Genomic DNA, 19453 nt, shown 5'->3' with positions numbered 1-19453 from the left:
ATAACAAGTTCGAAAAAAGGAAGTCAAAACTTAGTGTGTTTTGATGTCTAAAGAAAAGATGTCAAAATCTACAATATTCGGGAAACCTACTGTAATTCGGGAACCATGACTACGTTAAGAATTTAAAAGAAAATATTTGGAAAGTGTAGGATAGAAAACATAACTGAAATTTGATTCCTATACTACGATCACGAATAAAATCATCATTTCTTATAATGAGTTTCAAAAATTTCTATTCCTGAACTAGCACCACATCCACCTTCGAAAACAAAATTTACTACTACCTATAAACATCACTTACCAAACTTACCACTAAGTTTGAGTGAGCGTTAATTTTTTTATGAAATATGTTTTTAATCCGAAGCTTAATTAGATTGGCTTGATTATAACCAACATGTGCAAGATAGTTTTCCAAGTAAGAAAAAAAGTAACACTAATGGGCATATTATAAGTGGAAAAAAACAATCCAATGCTATAGGTATTGTACCAAGGCTTTGCTTCTAGGGTGATTATTAATTTCCAGTATTACTTTATAATAAAAAAAGAGCTTCACCGGAAGGTACAATTAAAAAGCACGGGCAATTATCAATTTTTGTCAACATTTTACGGGGACGACAATGAGTAGCAAAAAGGCACGGGCAACTCTCAATTTTGGTCATAAAAAAGAGGTTAGATAATATAAATCACCAACGCCAAATAGATGCTTTTGAAAAACAAAATTAGACAGGGGTATTCTCTTACGTATTTACACAAACAGGTTGTTTATAGAATACCTTCACTAGACCTAAAAGATTGTGTTGTTGGAGTTTGGCACTTTCAAATTTCAAACTATGTTGTTGGAGTTTTTCATGACCCACATAGGCAGTCATGGATTTGGGTCTCTCACTTGGATCCGGTTAGCCGGTTAGGCGACTAATTAATAAAAACCGGCCAAAATATTCAGTTTTGTTGGTTAGAGTTTGGCCATTTGTGTTGTTGAGAATACTGTAAATGCCCCAACCATTCAACATCTAAACATATCATGTGTATTTAATGTTGATGACAAATTTGATTGTGAGGTCCAGAATACTACGTACTTCCGATTCAATTACTTCTAAAATTTATTATTTCATCATTCCATTTCTCTATGTATATTAATTTCTTCTATATATACACAGTATACATGTAGAGGTTTTCAACATAAAGCCACAAGAATACAATAAGAGGTCCAAAACTCTCATTTTCTTTTGGTGATAGCTTGTTAGAATGGAGATGAAAAAGGGGTTGGTACTGCTAACATATGTAAGTATCCTCACGTCAATGATCATCTCTCCAGCTCTAACAAATGCGACTGCTTCGGAGAAAAATGGTTCTATAGCCTTTGGTAATTGTACTGTGGGTGACAGCACTCATATTTCAGCCCAAGGTTTTTTTGGTGATGCATGGAAATGTGTGACGTTACTTCCATTTGTTCCTCAAAGTTGCTCTTTGGAATTTGGTATGATAGTCAGAGGTGATGAGCATTCGATTGTAAAGGGAAAATGCTGCGAGATGCTCAAAGAAGTTGGTCGGGAGTGCTTTGTCTCTAATTTCAAAGTATTTCAAAAGTTGTAACACTACAAAAAACAAGGTTTCTAGGGACGGCCACTTCTAAAAAAACTCTAGAGGTTAGTTGTTGGGACACTCCACTTTAGCCGTCCCTAAAACTGTCCATTTGGGACGTCCCTGTCTGGCCGTCATTACTGGTCCACTAATAGGGACGTATTATTATTAGTCGTCCCAATAGATAGATTTTTGACGGTTGCGATTGAGTCATCAATAATTTAATTATTTTCACTACAAAACAGAAGGCTTCTAGGGACGGCCCATTCTCAAAAAACCGTCCCCAGAATGCAGAAGTTGGGACGACCCGTCTAGCCATCCTTAGCGATGTGTATTTGAGACGGTGCCGAAAAAACCATCCCAACTGGTCCATTATTAGGGACGAAGTATATCCGAGTGTCACTACTGGTGTACTAGTAGGGACAGATTTTTTTGTGCGTCCCTAAAAGCTTCTAGCCGTCCCAGTAAATAGAATCATCCAATGGTGGTGATTATATCGTCGGTAACTTAACTTCTGTACTCCCTAGAACATAATGAAACTAATCTATTTCATTTTTCCTCTCAAGTTTTCATCGCCTATTCTGCTCATGTTTTCATCGACTCTACTAAAACCCTAAAACTCTCCTTTGTGCGATTCGTCATCACTTTCTTCTCAATCTCCTTCGTGATACTCATCAGAAGCGAAATCTTCACTTTCTTCTGCTATAAGTCTGTCAAATCTAGCAGATGCCCATCATGCAAACTTAGGGTAAGAATCTCTGTAATTTATCTGGTTTGGTATTTGATTAATTTGCACGATTTCATCTTTGATGTTTTTGGATTCAAAATTTAACCTAATTCTCTCGATTTGCGTTGGGTTTATTTCTGTAATTTTTTTTTGGGCAGATCGAATTCTCTCTATTGTAATTTTGGTTTTCCCTAATTGATTGTTTGTTTAGTTGAACTATTAGTATTGTTATTTCAGTTTCGAGTGTGATGATTACATGAATTTCTATTTGATTAAAAGCAGATGACCCATCAACTAATTGTGTTGCTGACCCACCACTAGTTGTATTGTCCCTGCTTAATTTGGTTGAGTTCATTGTGATTTTTTAAAGATTGCATAGGTTTATCTGTATGGTAGTTCATCCTAATTCCTTTAGTGGTGGTAGTTCATCACTAATTTTATTGTGCCTGCTTAATTTGCCAGCTTTTGAGTTCATCCCGATTCCTGCTGCTTGGTATATAGTGTTAAACTCATGTTTATGTTGGATCATAAGAATTAAGAATGGCAGAGATGAATAGCTTTAGTGATATGATACCGTTCTTAGGTTTGGTGCTGCCTGGGGCATTGAACACATTTGATAAAATTAGGAAAAAAGGAAAGTGTTTATCATATTCTTTATTGTTTATCATGTCTGTTTAGCTTGTTATATTGTAGTATCACGTATTCACATGGACTGTACCACTTGTCTGAGTTAGCATATGCTGCTAGATTCCTTACCGTTACCTTATTTTTCTTAACGATGCTCTATCGACTATATTATATCTATGTCCAATGTATTACATCTATCTTCATATCTAGCCTGTACTTATTTTATTTTATTTCTATCAGTGTACTCCCTGACTTAAGGTATGTTCCTCCAGGTGCATATTGTTGGTGTTGGCGATTAGGTTCATATCATCGCCGGATCATTCGCTGGCTTGCATGCTCATAATCATCGATCAGTACTAACTTATACAGTAATGGTATTGTTAAATTTGTCAAGTTTTATGTAACTATCACCAAGTACTTCATTACTAATTTGGGTATGTTCTGCGTTTTTTCCTCTTTCTGTTGTGTATGGGACTTTTGTGTGCACGTGTGACTAGTGGTTTCCGTTAGTCGTAAGTTTATTCCTTAGTCAGTTTGTAGAAACCATGGATAAGAGTTGGGCTCACAAGGATCGGTCGAGTAAAGAGTATGAAGATGGTTTGAGGATGTTCTTGGACCATGCATTCTGATGAGTGCCAAATATTGTATATATCTATCCCTTTTTGTTGGCATTTTAACTCATCTTTTGTGCATTAATTCTACATATTATCCCATATTCTGTATTTTCAGTGTTTTCAAGAATAAATATTTTTATTAATTAATTTTGTATTTTTAGGTAATAAATAAAGTTCGGATGAGTCGCGGAGCGAAAAGAGCAGAAAAGTAGTGAAAAGCCGGGAGAAATTACGCAAGGAAGCCGCGAAGAATGGTGCGCACAACCTCATTTTCTACACACAAAAGCGCCTCCGTTCTCAGCCGTCAGATCAGTTCCCAGAAGCATCCGATGGTCGCTCCTTCATAGAGCATCAAAATCTGAAGTCTCTGCCAAGCACCACAGCGCTGAAATTTCAAGCCTTCAGATTAGATGGTAGTTGAATCCAACGGTCGCTCTCTTGCTGTGCATCGAAGTTTGATATCTCCGCCTAACACTACAACACCTAACTCCATCTGGCGTCGTTGATTTTGTTGTATTATATAATCCAGCGGTCGCTACAAACTTCACTTCATCTCACCGTCCGATTGATCTTTCATCTCCCTATCCCACGGCTCAGCGTCGCAGATCATCAAACTAGATACACTCGCCTCACACCCTAGCGACCGAGCACCTACACCTCAAACAAACGCACCCTTCCCTTCTCCATCGAACCATCTCCTCCATCACCCCCTCTGCAGAACCGCCATGCCCCGTACCACCACCATGTCCATCTCCATCACCACCACCTCACCCCAAATCACTCCACTAATTTCTCCCCAACTCTATTCTACCTAAACCCATCACGTACCATCTCTTTAATCATCATTTACAACCTCAATTTCTCATCTCTCTGCCTGAAACCCTAGGTGAGAAATTGGTGATATAAATGATGATTAAAGCATCAATTGGAGCTCGAGAGGAACGAGAAGAAGCAGGAGAAGAGTGGGTCGACGAGATGGAGCGAGTATCTCATCAACAGTAGGTAAATCAATTTCACCAAACCCTAGTTCTACTGTTTTGGGTGAAAATTGGGGGAAAGCCCTAATGATGTAATTGACTATAAATTGGGACTATGGGTTGTGTTAGAAGACATGTTGGGACTAGCCCACATCCAGAACTTTCAGTTCTGTTAACTGTTAACTTTAGTTCAGTTCACTTTTCAGTTAATGTTCAGTTCAATTTGCTGCTAATGTTCAGTTCCATGTTTCAGTCAAAATTCAGTCATGTTCACTGTTAGTTATTTTAGTTAATGTTCATGTTCTGCTGTTAAACTTGTTGTTAGTTAAATGTTCATTGTTAATACTTGTATCCTGTTAATGCTATCCATTCCTGTTGATGTTTGTTACATGTTCATTGTTGTTGCTCCTGTCACTGTCAGTTACATGATGGAATACTAGGCTAGATATCTTAAAAGCTTTGTGCTAATTGTGCAATGGCAAGAAATCAGTGCTCATAGCAAGCTGATTTTCTTGCCATTCTTGTTGTATGCTTAGGTTGCACTTTGATTGAGTATTGGGAGAAGCTAGTGCTTATAGCAAGCTAGCTTTCAACCCATTCTATAGGAATGCCTGTATTCTGCCTAGTATTGCTTCTATTCATGTCAGTTTCACCTCATCTTTGCCCTTGGCCTCAGGCCTTGGTTCAATTTTGTGTTGCCTTTGTGTCATTTCATTTTGCTTTCATTTTGTTTGTTGCTGTTTTGCTTTGTTCCATTGTTCTGGTTCTGTATTGATTTTGTTTTGTTTTTGCCTTGCTGTTTCTTCCCTGCCCTGCAACTCTGTTGCTTCTCCTGTTTGCATTGTCTTTACTGCTTCAGCAGCTGCAGCTGTTACTGCAACTCTGTTGCTGCTGCACTACTGTGCATTTTCCATTGCTTGCCCCTGCAGCACTTGTGCTGTATTGCTCTTGTGCACTGCTTGTGCTTCACTGCTGTTTCCCCTGCTGTAGCTCTGTTGCACTGCATTGCTGTGCATTTTCTGTGCTGCTGCCACTTCTCCTGGTGTGCTGCTACTGGTGCCTGCTGCACTGCTACTTGCCTCTCTGCAGCTGCTGCTGCCAATCATCTTTCTCTGAGCTCTTGCACTTCTGCTGCTGCATTGCCTCCCTTCCACTGCTGCTGCCTTCCATGGCCAAGCCAAAGACTGCTGCTTCAACTGAGCCCAAAAGCTCAGTTCACTCTCAATCCTTTGAATTCCATAGTAAGCCCAAAGCCTAACTCAGTAACCAAGCCCAGAGCATAACTTGGGCTCATCAGCAGACCAAAATCAAAGCCCAGTTGTTTAAGACCAAAGCCCAAACTCATTAAGGCCCAATCCAACTTAACTGTGGGCTTAATCAAAAGCCTAAGTTTAAGGCCAAAGCCCATTTGCACTTCAAAGACAAACTGAGCCCATGCTCAGTTCATTTTAACAAGCCCATTAGCACTTTAAGCCCAACACTTCCAAAGGGCTTCTAAGCCCAAAGCAAATTTAGGAACCCAATTAGCTAAGACACATTTCCGAAACACACCCGATCTCTGTGGATCGACCCGTACTTGCACATTTGCCACTTTCGACACCGTGCACTTGCGGTTATAATTTGTAGGACCTTTTAGAAACCTACCAAGTTTTTGGCGCCGCTGCCGGGGATTGGTGCTGTGTTTTATCTGTGTTTTTATTAGCTAATTTGTATTTCATGTCATAGCATTTGCATCTGCATCTGCTTCATTTCATTTGCTGTTGGACCTGCTGTTTTGAACCTGTTTTTCCTCTGCTGGGACGCCACCAAGGAAAAGAACCAAAACCCAACTGGGTTTTTGCAACAATATCAGAGCAGCTGGGCTGTGCTAAAAAGGTAAGCCTAAACCCATTCCATTTGAGAGAACCCAACCTGTGGGCTTCCAAAATTTTTTTTGTGGGCTTGTAATAATTAACCCAATTTTTTTGGGCTTTTATTTTTCTATTTTGGGTTTGTAATAATTTATTTGTGGGCTTGTATTTATTTTTGTGGGCTTGTTTAAATTCTTTCATTGGACTTGTATTTTGAACTCTGGGTTTAAACCCAGCTGAGCTTGTAAGCATCAATTGGACTTGTATTCCACTCGAAAGTGGACCTCGAAACCAAAGTTTTAAAACAAACGTCGGGCCTTAACCAACTGGGCCAAATTAAACTTTCAAAATTAAAACTTAGTGTTTCGTGGGCCGCAGCCTTCCATCCATTTCATTAGAGGCTTGCACAGTGGGCTTGCTCCCATACAAAAACCAAATTTTATTTTATTTATTAAAAAAAAAAAAAAAAAAAAAAAAAAAACCTTTTATTCCTTTTGTATATATTTTGCTAATCCAATTTGATCTCGGCTAAAATATGTTGGATTTTTGCCTTGAATAACGGAGTTTTAATTCTGCTTTCGCCGAAATCGGGTATTCTCTCTCCTTTTACTCTACTCAACATGTCCTTTTCCATATGTTGCATTTTAATTCTTTCCATATTTTGAAACATTGAGGACAATGTTTAGTTTAGGTTTGGGGGTATAGAGTAGATACCACGATAATATGCTATAATTGAAAACAAAACTCCTTCTTCTTTTTGAAAAAATTGAAAAATTCCAAAAAAAAAAATTAAAAAATCAAAATTCAAAAAAAAAAAATTAAAAAATGAAAAATCATAAAAATGGAGCTCATTTACCTTGAAATGTTGATTCTTGTGCAAATATGTATTTTTATTAGGAGTCTTAGTCTAGATATTTAGGCACCCTGATTCTAGCACAATTCACATAGTGATAAGAAATTTGCACGCGCACGATCTACCAATACATGTATGGCCTCGATCTTCAAGGTGTTGGATAGGAAGTTACGATTGCCAATCACTTTAGAATACTGAACGAAACTTGACTAGCTTGTTCTTTGGTTGGTTGGGATAGAAGGTGGAGGTTACATTAAGAAAGACAACCATCGAATTTAACTGGGTGCATCAAAAAGGGCTACCTCTTGCAAAGTGTCATGTAATCTTTTGTTTCTTTTTGTTATGTATCAAAAGTGTTTCCTTCTTTGAAAAAAAAAAAAAAAAAAAAAAAAAAAAAAAAAAAAAATCGAAATATTTCAAACGACAAATTCAAAAATCAGATATTTTCATCCATTCTCTCTTGTTCCAATACAAAGAGTAGTCAATGTAAATAGAGTCATGTAAACGAGTTTTTTTGTTTCGTTGTAATAAGCAAGGAGGGTGTATGCCATTGATGTACAACGCGAGTAATTGTGAAATACCTCCAACTCATTCACAATTCTCGTAAAGTCCGGACAGCTAGCTAGATTTCGACCTCAGTTCTTAGCCTGAGAAACTATCTCTTGGTGATTAGTAGTCATGACTTCAGATCTTTCTTTACACATGTGTAGATACACTTTACACTCTTATCACATGTCTTTTTTTGTTATCAGTGCTAGGATTGTGCCTTTAATAGCTAGGTTGACATCTCCATTTTGCTGTGCGCTTAAACTGTTTTGCACATGTCACATTTGATGGAATCTGAGCTTATATTTTGTCCTTAGGTTTTGTAGGCACACCTCTGGTAAACCTTCACGAGACTTCAACTCGTCCACTAGGGACACTTAGTGGTTTAAAAGGCTTAGTGCATACGCTAAATGCATTCGAGAGACCAGCGACAGTGGTATAGTTAGGATTTCCTTAGTTTTGTTTTACTTGAGGACAAGTAAAATTCAGGTTTGGGGGTATTTGATGAGTGCCAAATATTGTATATATCTATCCCTTTTTGTTGGCATTTTAACTCATCTTTTGTGCATTAATTCTACATATTATCCCATATTCTGTATTTTCAGTGTTTTCAAGAATAAATATTTTTATTAATTAATTTTGTATTTTTAGGTAATAAATAAAGTTCGGATGAGTCGCGGAGCGAAAAGAGCAGAAAAGTAGTGAAAAGCCGGGAGAAATTACGCAAGGAAGCCGCGAAGAATGGTGCGCACAACCTCATTTTCTACACACAAAAGCGCCTCCGTTCTCAGCCGTCAGATCAGTTCCCAGAAGCATCCGATGGTCGCTCCTTCATAGAGCATCAAAATCTGAAGTCTCTGCCAAGCACCACAGCGCTGAAATTTCAAGCCTTCAGATTAGATGGTAGTTGAATCCAACGGTCGCTCTCTTGCTGTGCATCGAAGTTTGATATCTCCGCCTAACACTACAACACCTAACTCCATCTGGCGTCGTTGATTTTGTTGTATTATATAATCCAGCGGTCGCTACAAACTTCACTTCATCTCACCGTCCGATTGATCTTTCATCTCCCTATCCCACGGCTCAGCGTCGCAGATCATCAAACTAGATACACTCGCCTCACACCCTAGCGACCGAGCACCTACACCTCAAACAAACGCACCCTTCCCTTCTCCATCGAACCATCTCCTCCATCACCCCCTCTGCGAACCGCCATGCCCCGTACCACCACCATGTCCATCTCCATCACCACCAGAACCTCACCCCCAAATCACTCCACTAATTTCTCTCCCCAACTCTATTCTACCTAAACCCATCACGTACCATCTCTTTAATCATCATTTACAACCTCAATTTCTCATCTCTCTGCCTGAAACCCTAGGTGAGAAATTGGTGATATAAATGATGATTAAAGCATCAATTGGAGCTCGAGAGGAACGAGAAGAAGCAGGAGAAGAGTGGGTCGACGAGATGGAGCGAGTATCTCATCAACAGTAGGTAAATCAATTTCACCAAACCCTAGTTCTACTGTTTTGGGTGAAAATTGGGGGAAAGCCCTAATGATGTAATTGACTATAAATTGGGACTATGGGTTGTGTTAGAAGACATGTTGGGACTAGCCCACATCCAGAACTTTCAGTTCTGTTAACTGTTAACTTTAGTTCAGTTCACTTTTCAGTTAATGTTCAGTTCAATTTGCTGCTAATGTTCAGTTCCATGTTTCAGTCAAAATTCAGTCATGTTCACTGTTAGTTATTATAGTTAATGTTCATGTTCTGCTGTTAAACTTGTTGTTAGTTAAATGTTCATTGTTAATACTTGTATCCTGTTAATGCTATCCATTCCTGTTGATGTTTGTTACATGTTCATTGTTGTTGCTCCTGTCACTGTCAGTTACATGATGGAATACTAGGCTAGATATCTTAAAAGCTTTGTGCTAATTGTGCAATGGCAAGAAATCAGTGCTCATAGCAAGCTGATTTTCTTGCCATTCTTGTTGTATGCTTAGGTTGCACTTTGATTGAGTATTGGGAGAAGCTAGTGCTTATAGCAAGCTAGCTTTCAACCCATTCTATAGGAATGCCTGTATTCTGCCTAGTATTGCTTCTATTCATGTCAGTTTCACCTCATCTTTGCCCTTGGCCTCAGGCCTTGGTTCAATTTTGTGTTGCCTTTGTGTCATTTCATTTTGCTTTCATTTTGTTTTGTTGCTGTTTTGCTTTGTTCCATTGTTCTGGTTCTGTATTGATTTTGTTTTGTTTTTGCCTTGCTGTTTCTTCCCTGCCCTGCAACTCTGTTGCTTCTCCTGTTTGCATTGTCTTTACTGCTTCAGCAGCTGCAGCTGTTACTGCAACTCTGTTGCTGCTGCACTACTGTGCATTTTCCATTGCTTGCCCCTGCAGCACTTGTGCTGTATTGCTCTTGTGCACTGCTTGTGCTTCACTGCTGTTTCCCCTGCTGTAGCTCTGTTGCACTGCATTGCTGTGCATTTTCTGTGCTGCTGCCACTTCTCCTGGTGTGCTGCTACTGGTGCCTGCTGCACTGCTACTTGCCTCTCTGCAGCTGCTGCTGCCAATCATCTTTCTCTGAGCTCTTGCACTTCTGCTGCTGTGCATTGCCTCCCTTCCACTGCTGCTGCCTTCCATGGCCAAGCCAAAGACTGCTGCTTCAACTGAGCCCAAAAGCTCAGTTCACTCTCAATCCTTTGAATTCCATAGTAAGCCCAAAGCCTAACTCAGTAACCAAGCCCAGAGCATAACTTGGGCTCATCAGCAGACCAAAATCAAAGCCCAGTTGTTTAAGACCAAAGCCCAAACTCATTAAGGCCCAATCCAACTTAACTGTGGGCTTAATCAAAAGCCTAAGTTTAAGGCCAAAGCCCATTTGCACTTCAAAGACAAACTGAGCCCATGCTCAGTTCATTTTAACAAGCCCATTAGCACTTTAAGCCCAACACTTCCAAAGGGCTTCTAAGCCCAAAGCAAATTTAGGAACCCAATTAGCTAAGACACATTTCCGAAACACACCCGATCTCTGTGGATCGACCCGTACTTGCACATTTGCCACTTTCGACACCGTGCACTTGCGGTTATAATTTGTAGGACCTTTTAGAAACCTACCACATTCAAGGAAGGGGTTGTTACTGAAGATAACAAAATGAAATGTCCTTGCAGAAAGTGCAATAATGTTAATTACAAAGTTAGAAGTGAAATATTCAGTGACTTGATATTGCACGGTATGATGAGAAATTATACTACATGGTTTCATCATGGTGAGAGTTTAAGCTCAACGGTCTCATCAAGTATCGCACCACAAGATACATGTTTTGAGGTCGGAAATAACAATAATGATGGACCAGGGAATAACCTTTTGGGCATGTTGCGAGCTGTGTGTGGAATACCAAGAAAGATAAAGTACGTATTTTCTGTCATCCATGATCTTATTATCCCTTTTATCATTTACCCACTAGCGCAAGGCTGACAGCAAGCATCGTTTGTTATTATTTTATTTTGAAACAAGAGCTGGCGGCTAAAAATAAACTAAATAGGTCCAAACAAACAATTCAACACACTGGTGTCTCCAAGCCACATGGAATATGCAAAAGAGGTAAATCTTCTGTTTAGTTTGATCTTGGTGAGGATGTTTCGTACGTTATATGCAACCAACAGCACAAAATTTCATTTTACAGATGCTAGCCGAAACAGGAAGATTCCCTGAACGACATGAAGTATTTCTTAGGACCAGGACAAAGAAAATAAAAACATCAGATCCAAATGAAGAAGTGATGGATCCTGTTGCTTCTGAACAATACATATACCTTTATACTTTTTAAGTTTTCTTTCGGGTCATCTGTTTTTTGCATTTGTAGTTCGAATTGACCTAACTTTCGATATTGATTTACTTGTAGGATCGAATGGTGGAAATACACAACCAGGCTAACCAACCTGGATCTGGAGTCGTTTTATGTGGATGAAATGATGCATTTGCAGCTGTTATGGGACCAGATAGACGTGGTCGGATTCGTTGCTTTGGCAGCACTGTGAAGCCGAAACAGTTTTGGGGAGAGTCATCATCATCAAGTAGAGTTGTTCAATTGAAAGAGGAAAATGCAATGCTCAAACGAAGGGTTGCAGAATTGGAGGCTCAAGTTGCAGTATTACCGCCAAACCAGAACAATGAAGGACTCGAGGTATCGTGCGTCATTCACTTTTTTTTTTACATAGAATTTGAGTCATTGTGAATTGATAAGATTAATCTTAGACCCAGTGGTTATTTAGGTATGCATGAGCTTCTGTGTTATCTAATTAACTATGTCTTAAGCCAAGGCGAGTATAGGTTTTTGTCCCATGTAGGTTACTTATAAGTTTGATAACTCTTCCCAGGTGCAGTTTAAATGTGACTTGTATACAGTAATCTGCTTTATCTAGTACTCGTTCACTCCCAATGCACCACTGTTGACATCCTATATGTACCAACTAACAAATGGTAATTTCACTTTAATGAACCAGAGATGTTCATTACTGCAGAACTGATTGTGAATGTGTTGAGATTTTTTTCTTTTTTCCTGACTGAGAAGAATGTAACTATCGATTATCTATTGAGTAGATTTCTGTTTGTTGCAGGATATGTGATATGGAAAGGTGCATGAAGGGTTAGTTTCCAGATATTAACAGATGATAAAATAACACTCAAACGCCGCAGGCCACTGATTGTAGTTAACAGATGATAAACAGAGACACCATTTACTGTAGAGAGTATATGAACCTAAATTTTTGCTTGTTTTTTGAGAATGGGAGGTCTCTTTTGTAAACAAATAACATGGTTTTTGAGTATCTATAGAAAAATAATCTTCTATGAATTCGTCTATGAGTCTCTATTCTGTGGATGTATGGCATTCTATCTGTCTCTGTTTTGTGGATGTATGGCATCTAATCCTGGTATGTGAATGTATGAGGGATGGCATTCTGCCAATTAAAACAGGGAAATAGAGCTTCAGTAATATTTAGATATTGGGGACGGTTTATTAACCGTCCCCATTGTTCCAGTTTATACTAGGGACGGTTTTGTTAAACCATCCCTATGATGCACTAGGGGCGGTTTTAACTTGTTTTTCCGGCCGTTTCAAAACCGTCCCTAGAAGATGAAGCCGTCCCTAGAAGTATTAGTGGCGGCCAAGAAAAAACGTCCCTAGAAGATGAAGCCGTCCCTATTAGTACTAGGGACGGTCACTCAGAACCGTCCCTAGAAGGCAAATCCGTCCCTAATAGTATTAGTGACGGTGGATCTGGGGACGCAGCAACAAACATCCCTAATATCTTTTTGGGACGGCTTTCCGGTTGTTGGGACGTTTTTCTGACCGTCCCTAGAGGCCTTCTGTTTTGTAGTGTAATATAGTTGCATATCTCTAATGGGATAGATAAATAAATGTCTCGTGTACGGGATATTCTGATTATTGAGAAACAAAAAAATATAATATAATTAGAATAAATGGCGCTAGCTATATTGTTAGCGAGGTGTTCGTAATATTTGTATTTTGTACTAAGAACTAAGGAATAAAATGAAATGTTGATAGACATTCTAAGAACATACAAGATTTTATGTCCGTTCTGATGGAAATTAAATTGTGCACCGCAAGTGCATGACTATCGATGAGATAGTATGTGAAAAACGGCTTCGTTCCACAAGGACTAAATTTGTTACCTTCAATTTCTAATTGAATACAGTGAGAAATAAAATAATACAAGATAAAAATTAATTAAAACTAGTAAGATAAATAAAGAAAAACCTAGGGTTCCAACAATCCACCAATATTATGTGTAAATCATTCAACATTTATCTATAATATTTTTCTCATTAGCACAAGACGATTTAGGACATGGGTACGTATCAGATGATAAAGCTTTATAATCAATAAAATTCTCAAAATACTAATAATTCTACCCATTTAGGTGTTGGTCTCTAATTAGAAAATGGTTACAGAGAAACCAAGCACAGGGACATATAAATAAAACTATTATCGTAAACGCACGAGAATATAGGACCAAAGATAAAGTACTATTAAAAATGAGTTGAAATCTCTAACACATAAAAGGGTTTCATGAGTGACCCTAGTGGAGAGATTACTCCATTACATAAGAAAAGAAGAAGAAAAGAGAAAACTCTATTATTTTTGCTCTGGACTACGGACACCGGCCCTCCTTTTCCATCTGCTTCAGCCAGTATTTGTAGTTTTCAGAGGAAACCACTTTTCTTTTTCATATCCATTACCACATCATCATCCAATGAATATGTCACGTGTCAAATAATATTAAAATTCTCCAATAAGAATGCGCCATGTGTCAAATATTGCAATCAATATCTTAATTATTATTTCTAACCATAAAGAGTAATATGTTTTCCCAAATATTCATATATTTCATTAATCCACAACATAAATAAATATTTTCTTCATTAAAAAAAAAACTTCAGACATCCTTTATCATAATTAATATCTTTCACATGATTTCCACACTTCTACACACTCAGTGGCATTAACACTCTCATATCCACATAATTGGACTTAATAAAATGATTCTCCATGTAATTCCTTTCGGACTTAGCCCATTTAAGCATAAATCACTTCATTTCCTCCATTTTACTCGCATATTTCCTTGTTTTAGTCCATCGAGCTTTATTTCCTTCAAAATACTTAAAACGAGTTTATTAGCGATAAAATGAGTCCTAGCTAATGTAGTTATGGGTGAAAAAGCGTCGCACTTACGTGCTTATCAAATTCCCACACACTTATATTTTTCTAGTCCTCGAGCAAAACAGAAAATATATCCGCTCAACATCTGGATATAGAGATGTCTGCTACACAGCGAGAAGAACCACTAAACAGTGATGTAGAAATGTCTGCTAAACAGCTAGACGAACCACTAAACAGTGGTTGATAAATGTCTGCTAAACAGCTAGACAGACAATCATAAAGACCCGCTCAACAGCTGGTCATGTCGTTCAATTTTATTTTTTTGGAAGAAAATCGTTATAATAGACCCGCTCAACAGCTGGTCATAATATGCAAAAAAAAGTAAAATAGACCCGCTCCACAGCTGGTCATAATATGCTAAAAAGTTAACCATTCCCCCACATTTAAATCTAATGAAAGCACAGTACCAAAAATAAAGTAACATGAGGATTCAGTAAATACATCGGAAAGATAATACATGGGTGAAGCGTAGCAATCCTTCCATGGGGAACAAGAAAGAAAATAAAAATAAAATTAAAATTCCACTAATGTACAATAAGAGGAGGGTCCTCCAGAGGGACCTTAATATCACCATGTACAGGGACGACAATGGGGCGGGGATCTTGAATCCCGTCCCCTCCTCGTTCAAAAAAAACAAAAACCCATCCCCTACCCGTTACCCGTAAGACTGGAGTAGGGACGGTTATGGGGAATACCCGTAGGAGATGGGTTTTCCATGGATTACCCATAACATTAGAAAAGATATTTAGGACTTTATCACAATCTCATATAGTGTCATCAAGTATATCCATAGTGAAGTGAAAAGTGCAAAAAAGTTATCACGATGATGAAGCTATCAAGTACGAAGGTGTTTTCTTCTAATTATTCTTAGTTACAATCCAATAAACTTGATTACAAATGTGGAGTTAAGACAATATACTTGTAACACCGATCATTAACAAGATAACCTGTAAGAATGAGTTATACAAATACCTTGTACACATTGTATCCCTAGTAAATCTCTATAAAAATTATATGAAACAATAACTAAATCCTAGATATGAAAGGTATGGGGCGGGTATGGGGTGGGGATCTTAAATCCCATCCCCACCCCATCCCCAAATAATTAAATTCGGGGATTATCTGTACCCCGCCCCGTTCCCCATTTGTTCGGATAAAACCCTACCCAATAGGGGCGGGTCCCCACGGGAATGGGTTTGGGTAGGGAAAATTGCCATCCCTAACCATGTATGGGTTGCCTCCCTAGAGCGCTAAGTTTATTGTCTTCAGCCAGACTTCGATATAATTATTAGTCACCACATAAAATCATAAAGTAGTAGTCGTAACATATGTGGGTCATCAAAACCAAATAAAGCTACCACAAAAAGAAGAAAACTGCAGCAGACCAAGAAAATGAACCAACCAAATACACTCTTATCAAGTTTTCTATTTGAGACAACTATATATAGTTGTGGTTCGGGTTCAGGTTCTATAAAAACGTTTTCTATATAGTTTTCTATCAAGTTTTTAATAGAAGAGAAACAATTGCATATAGGCTGACAAAATTTTTTTCGAAAAACAACTCGAGAAAAACCCGACGATGATAGGGATAGTAAAATTTTTCAATTGGTCCCGCTACATGATTCACTCGGTGATTTTTGGTCAACCTAACAATTCTCCGAAAGAAAACATATCAATTGAAAAACATGGAGAATAATTGTCACTTTATATAGAGCCTAACAAAAAAAATGACAAGGGTTAAAATTTACATAATTTTTTTTACTTACTATGGGGATCGTGCCGTTACAGCATGGGTGAAATTCTAGTGACTACATAAGGGGGTTGATCTCCACTAAGAAATCAGAGCTAAGTTTCTGTGGTTAATCATATTCTACCTTGTAGAGTAGGCTTCCGATTCTACTATGATATTTATACGTATTAGACGCACGTGACTTTAGCATGTACACAAATTCTTCGTGTAGATGCACATTGAGCAGACTTTTAGTATGGTTTGGAATCGTTGCCAAACTGGTCGACGACCTTTGATGCACGATTCTAGTTCGATTTTCTATTTTTTTCAATTTCGACTACTAATTTAATTTGCCTTGTTGCAATTGTTACCAAGCTGGTGATGCTGCAATGGTTAACAACCTTTTATTAATAATTTGTACATGAGGGCACTTAAAAACTCATAATCCTAACACCAAATATAGATCTTGAGTGCAAACTAATTACTTAACTGAAAACTAACATCAATTGTACGGTAGAAATAGAGGACCTTGATCATTAACATGGTCATATTATCTTTTTACAATCACTAAGCATTTATTCTTCTATAACCACCTCTACGTACACATCAGGAAAAGCACTCAATCTCATCCACTGCAACTCCCAACCCCACCCGCCCCTTCATTAGCCCCACCAGACACAAAGGCAGCAGCTATATATACAGTGGTACTGGCAGCTGTACCCATTCCATCTCTAATATATGCTCTAATTCAGCTATCAGTAATGGATGGGTTTTTCTTTTTCTTGATCTTGCGGAAACAACACCAGCAACAAGATACAACTGATCCTATCATAACCACCACCGTTATCCAATAACCTATGCCTTTAGCTGGATATTCCATTATATCCTCTCTTTAATCCTCCTAGTTCTTCTCTTGATTTGATCTTATTTATATTCCTTTATATTATGGTTGTTCCGTCACAGAGTCTGCTTGCTTGCCTATCTAAAGGAATCGATGAAATGCGCTGAGGAAATAAAGAAACCCCTGACCTGCGTTGAAAAATTAGAATCCTACATATATGTGCTGAGAAACAGAGAGTTGGGATTGAAATGACTTTAAAAGCTAATTTCTTTCCAAGGTGTTGAATGATTCTCAACCTGAAGTTTGAGGAGAGTGGTATTATATGTTTGTGCGAAAAGAGAAAATTAAGTTGAACCTTCAATTTAATTTGGGAGTCTGTTTTTGGATGCATGGTGATGAAGAAATGGCGTTTGATGAGGGTCTCAAAACCACACCCTAATTTGAGACAATCACGAGATGGATGCTAACAAGGGTACCAACTTGGTCGGGTTATATAAAAATCCATAAAAGATAAAACATCCATCAACTTTAAATTGGTACACTCCTAAGCAAGATGGTGCCCCAATAACATCCATGCAGCCAAATCTCCCGATATCTTTCGGGGAGATTTGAGAGATTATCTCTCTTCATTATAAATGGATGAGGAAAAATATAGATCAACTAAAATAAATGGATTGATAAGAAAATCAACTAAAATCACTATCTCCATGAAGACCCATCTCTGTATTACAATAGAAATCCCAAAGAAAACTTCATAAATGGATGGAGAAAAAGAATCAGCAAGGAAACATAGATCTTGCCGCCATCACCACCACCTCAATCAATAGAACCATTTAACCCAACACTGTAAAGAATATGTCTTTATGAAAGAAACCCCATGGTAAAATAACACAAGAAAACATGGAGGACTTTGATTTTCGGTGAGCAGATCGTATTGCCAAAACTAGCAACTCAACAAAAACACCCATTTTCCAAACTGATGAAGCTCTGGAATAAGGAAGAAAACAGAAGAGAAACAGGTTGAAATACATGAAGCCGAGTGAACCCAAGAAATTAATTAGACTAACTAAGAAAATCTGCTCAGATCCGGTCTAAAAGACCAGAGCTGAGCAAGAGGAGGCTGCAAAGATATGAGTTTTTTTTGGATAGAGAGTTTCTGTAGAGAGAGGAAAGAGGAGAGAAGGAAAGAGAAAAAAAGCACTATTTCAGAAGACTTGTAAATAGCTTCTCTTCATCATGTTTTGACCGTCCTCAGGAGAGACTAATGGAAGGAGGCAACATCCTACATAGTAACATATATACGACCTCAAGCATCGTCTTATGATGCTCGAAGAGTTGAAAGCTCATTTTTATTCCTAGAGAAGACCAATATATACAAATTCTACTCTTTGATTGAATCTAAGCAGAACATTTTTGTAAATTAAGTGGCCGCAAAATCTAAAAACTTAAAGGCCTAAACAAATAAAGCTCTTATGTTGAACGGTGAAGAAACTCTCGTTTTTTATTGGCCAAAATAAATCTTTTTTGAGTTTTATGAAACGAGCGTTTTAACGAGGACAGTTGGTAACATGTGATTGGTTTTGAAATATAACAAGTGATAGACACATTTTTGTGTCTAATTTGATCTTAATACTATATATTGTTGGCACTCGATTTTGTCCTTATTATGGTGTTTTGTGTGTTTTTAGGCATTTTTTGGAAATAAACATTTTTGGAAAAATCGGCTCGAAAAGTTGCCCGGGGCGCCCTTGAAGGACATTTGTTATTCGGACTCTCTGCTTTGGATAAGGGGCACCTCAATTGGACACCTGCTATTCGCACCGCAGCTATGGTTAGGGGGCAGTCACCTTCTTCTCAAACTCAAATAAAATTCAAAAATGATTTTTGGCGGGAATATTTTACACATCTCTGGCAGATTTTCAATTGATGAAATGAACATGTTCTAGTGCGATTCAATCGCTTAAAGTTGGTGGGAAGATGTTATTTAATATGAGGAATCTATTTCAAGTGTTCTTATCGATCAAATTTGGCTAGAATTGGCTAGGGAAGCCACGAGCTCAAAACAGAGCTACACGTACAGGGAGGAGACAATCATGGGTTTTGAAGAATTATAGACGTGTTATGCTCGTGTTTGATGGATCCATAAACACTCAGGATGATGACTAGATGATTTGGAGCGTTATTGAAGAAGGAATGACGCGTGAAGAATCAAAATAAAATCCCGTACCTGGATGAAAGTAATGAAAATATTTTCTATTCACTGTCAGGATTATTTGGAGTTATTGAGGGGATTCGATGCGCCTGTTGGGTATAAATAGGCTGCTTGGATGCTATATAAGGATTTGCGAGTTATAGGGGAT

The 19453-nt window shown here is 38.1% G+C and overlaps 1 protein-coding gene across 1 annotated transcript; it reads left to right on the top strand.

Annotated features, from left to right (window-relative positions):
* The first annotated feature begins 1194 nt into the window (after positions 1–1194).
* On the top strand, positions 1195–13320 carry LOC113337242. Its single transcript, XM_026582955.1, has 4 exons — positions 1195–1589; positions 3194–3197; positions 12398–12402; positions 13170–13320. The coding sequence occupies exons 1-4, from the start codon at positions 1246–1248 to the stop codon at positions 13189–13191; spliced, it is 375 nt and encodes a 124-aa protein (XP_026438740.1). The 5' UTR covers positions 1195–1245; the 3' UTR covers positions 13192–13320.
* The last annotated feature ends 6133 nt before the right edge of the window (positions 13321–19453 follow it).

Source organism: Papaver somniferum, unplaced genomic scaffold, assembly GCF_003573695.1.
Source record: "Papaver somniferum cultivar HN1 unplaced genomic scaffold, ASM357369v1 unplaced-scaffold_158, whole genome shotgun sequence".
Lineage (NCBI taxonomy): Eukaryota > Viridiplantae > Streptophyta > Magnoliopsida > Ranunculales > Papaveraceae > Papaver > Papaver somniferum.
This window is presented reverse-complemented; position numbering and strand designations above follow the sequence as displayed.

Bases quoted from the DNA above. Each gene is read 5' to 3' on its own strand.
- LOC113337242 (XM_026582955.1), top strand. From the start codon at position 1,246: ATGGAGATGAAAAAGGGGTTGGTACTGCTAACATATGTAAGTATCCTC.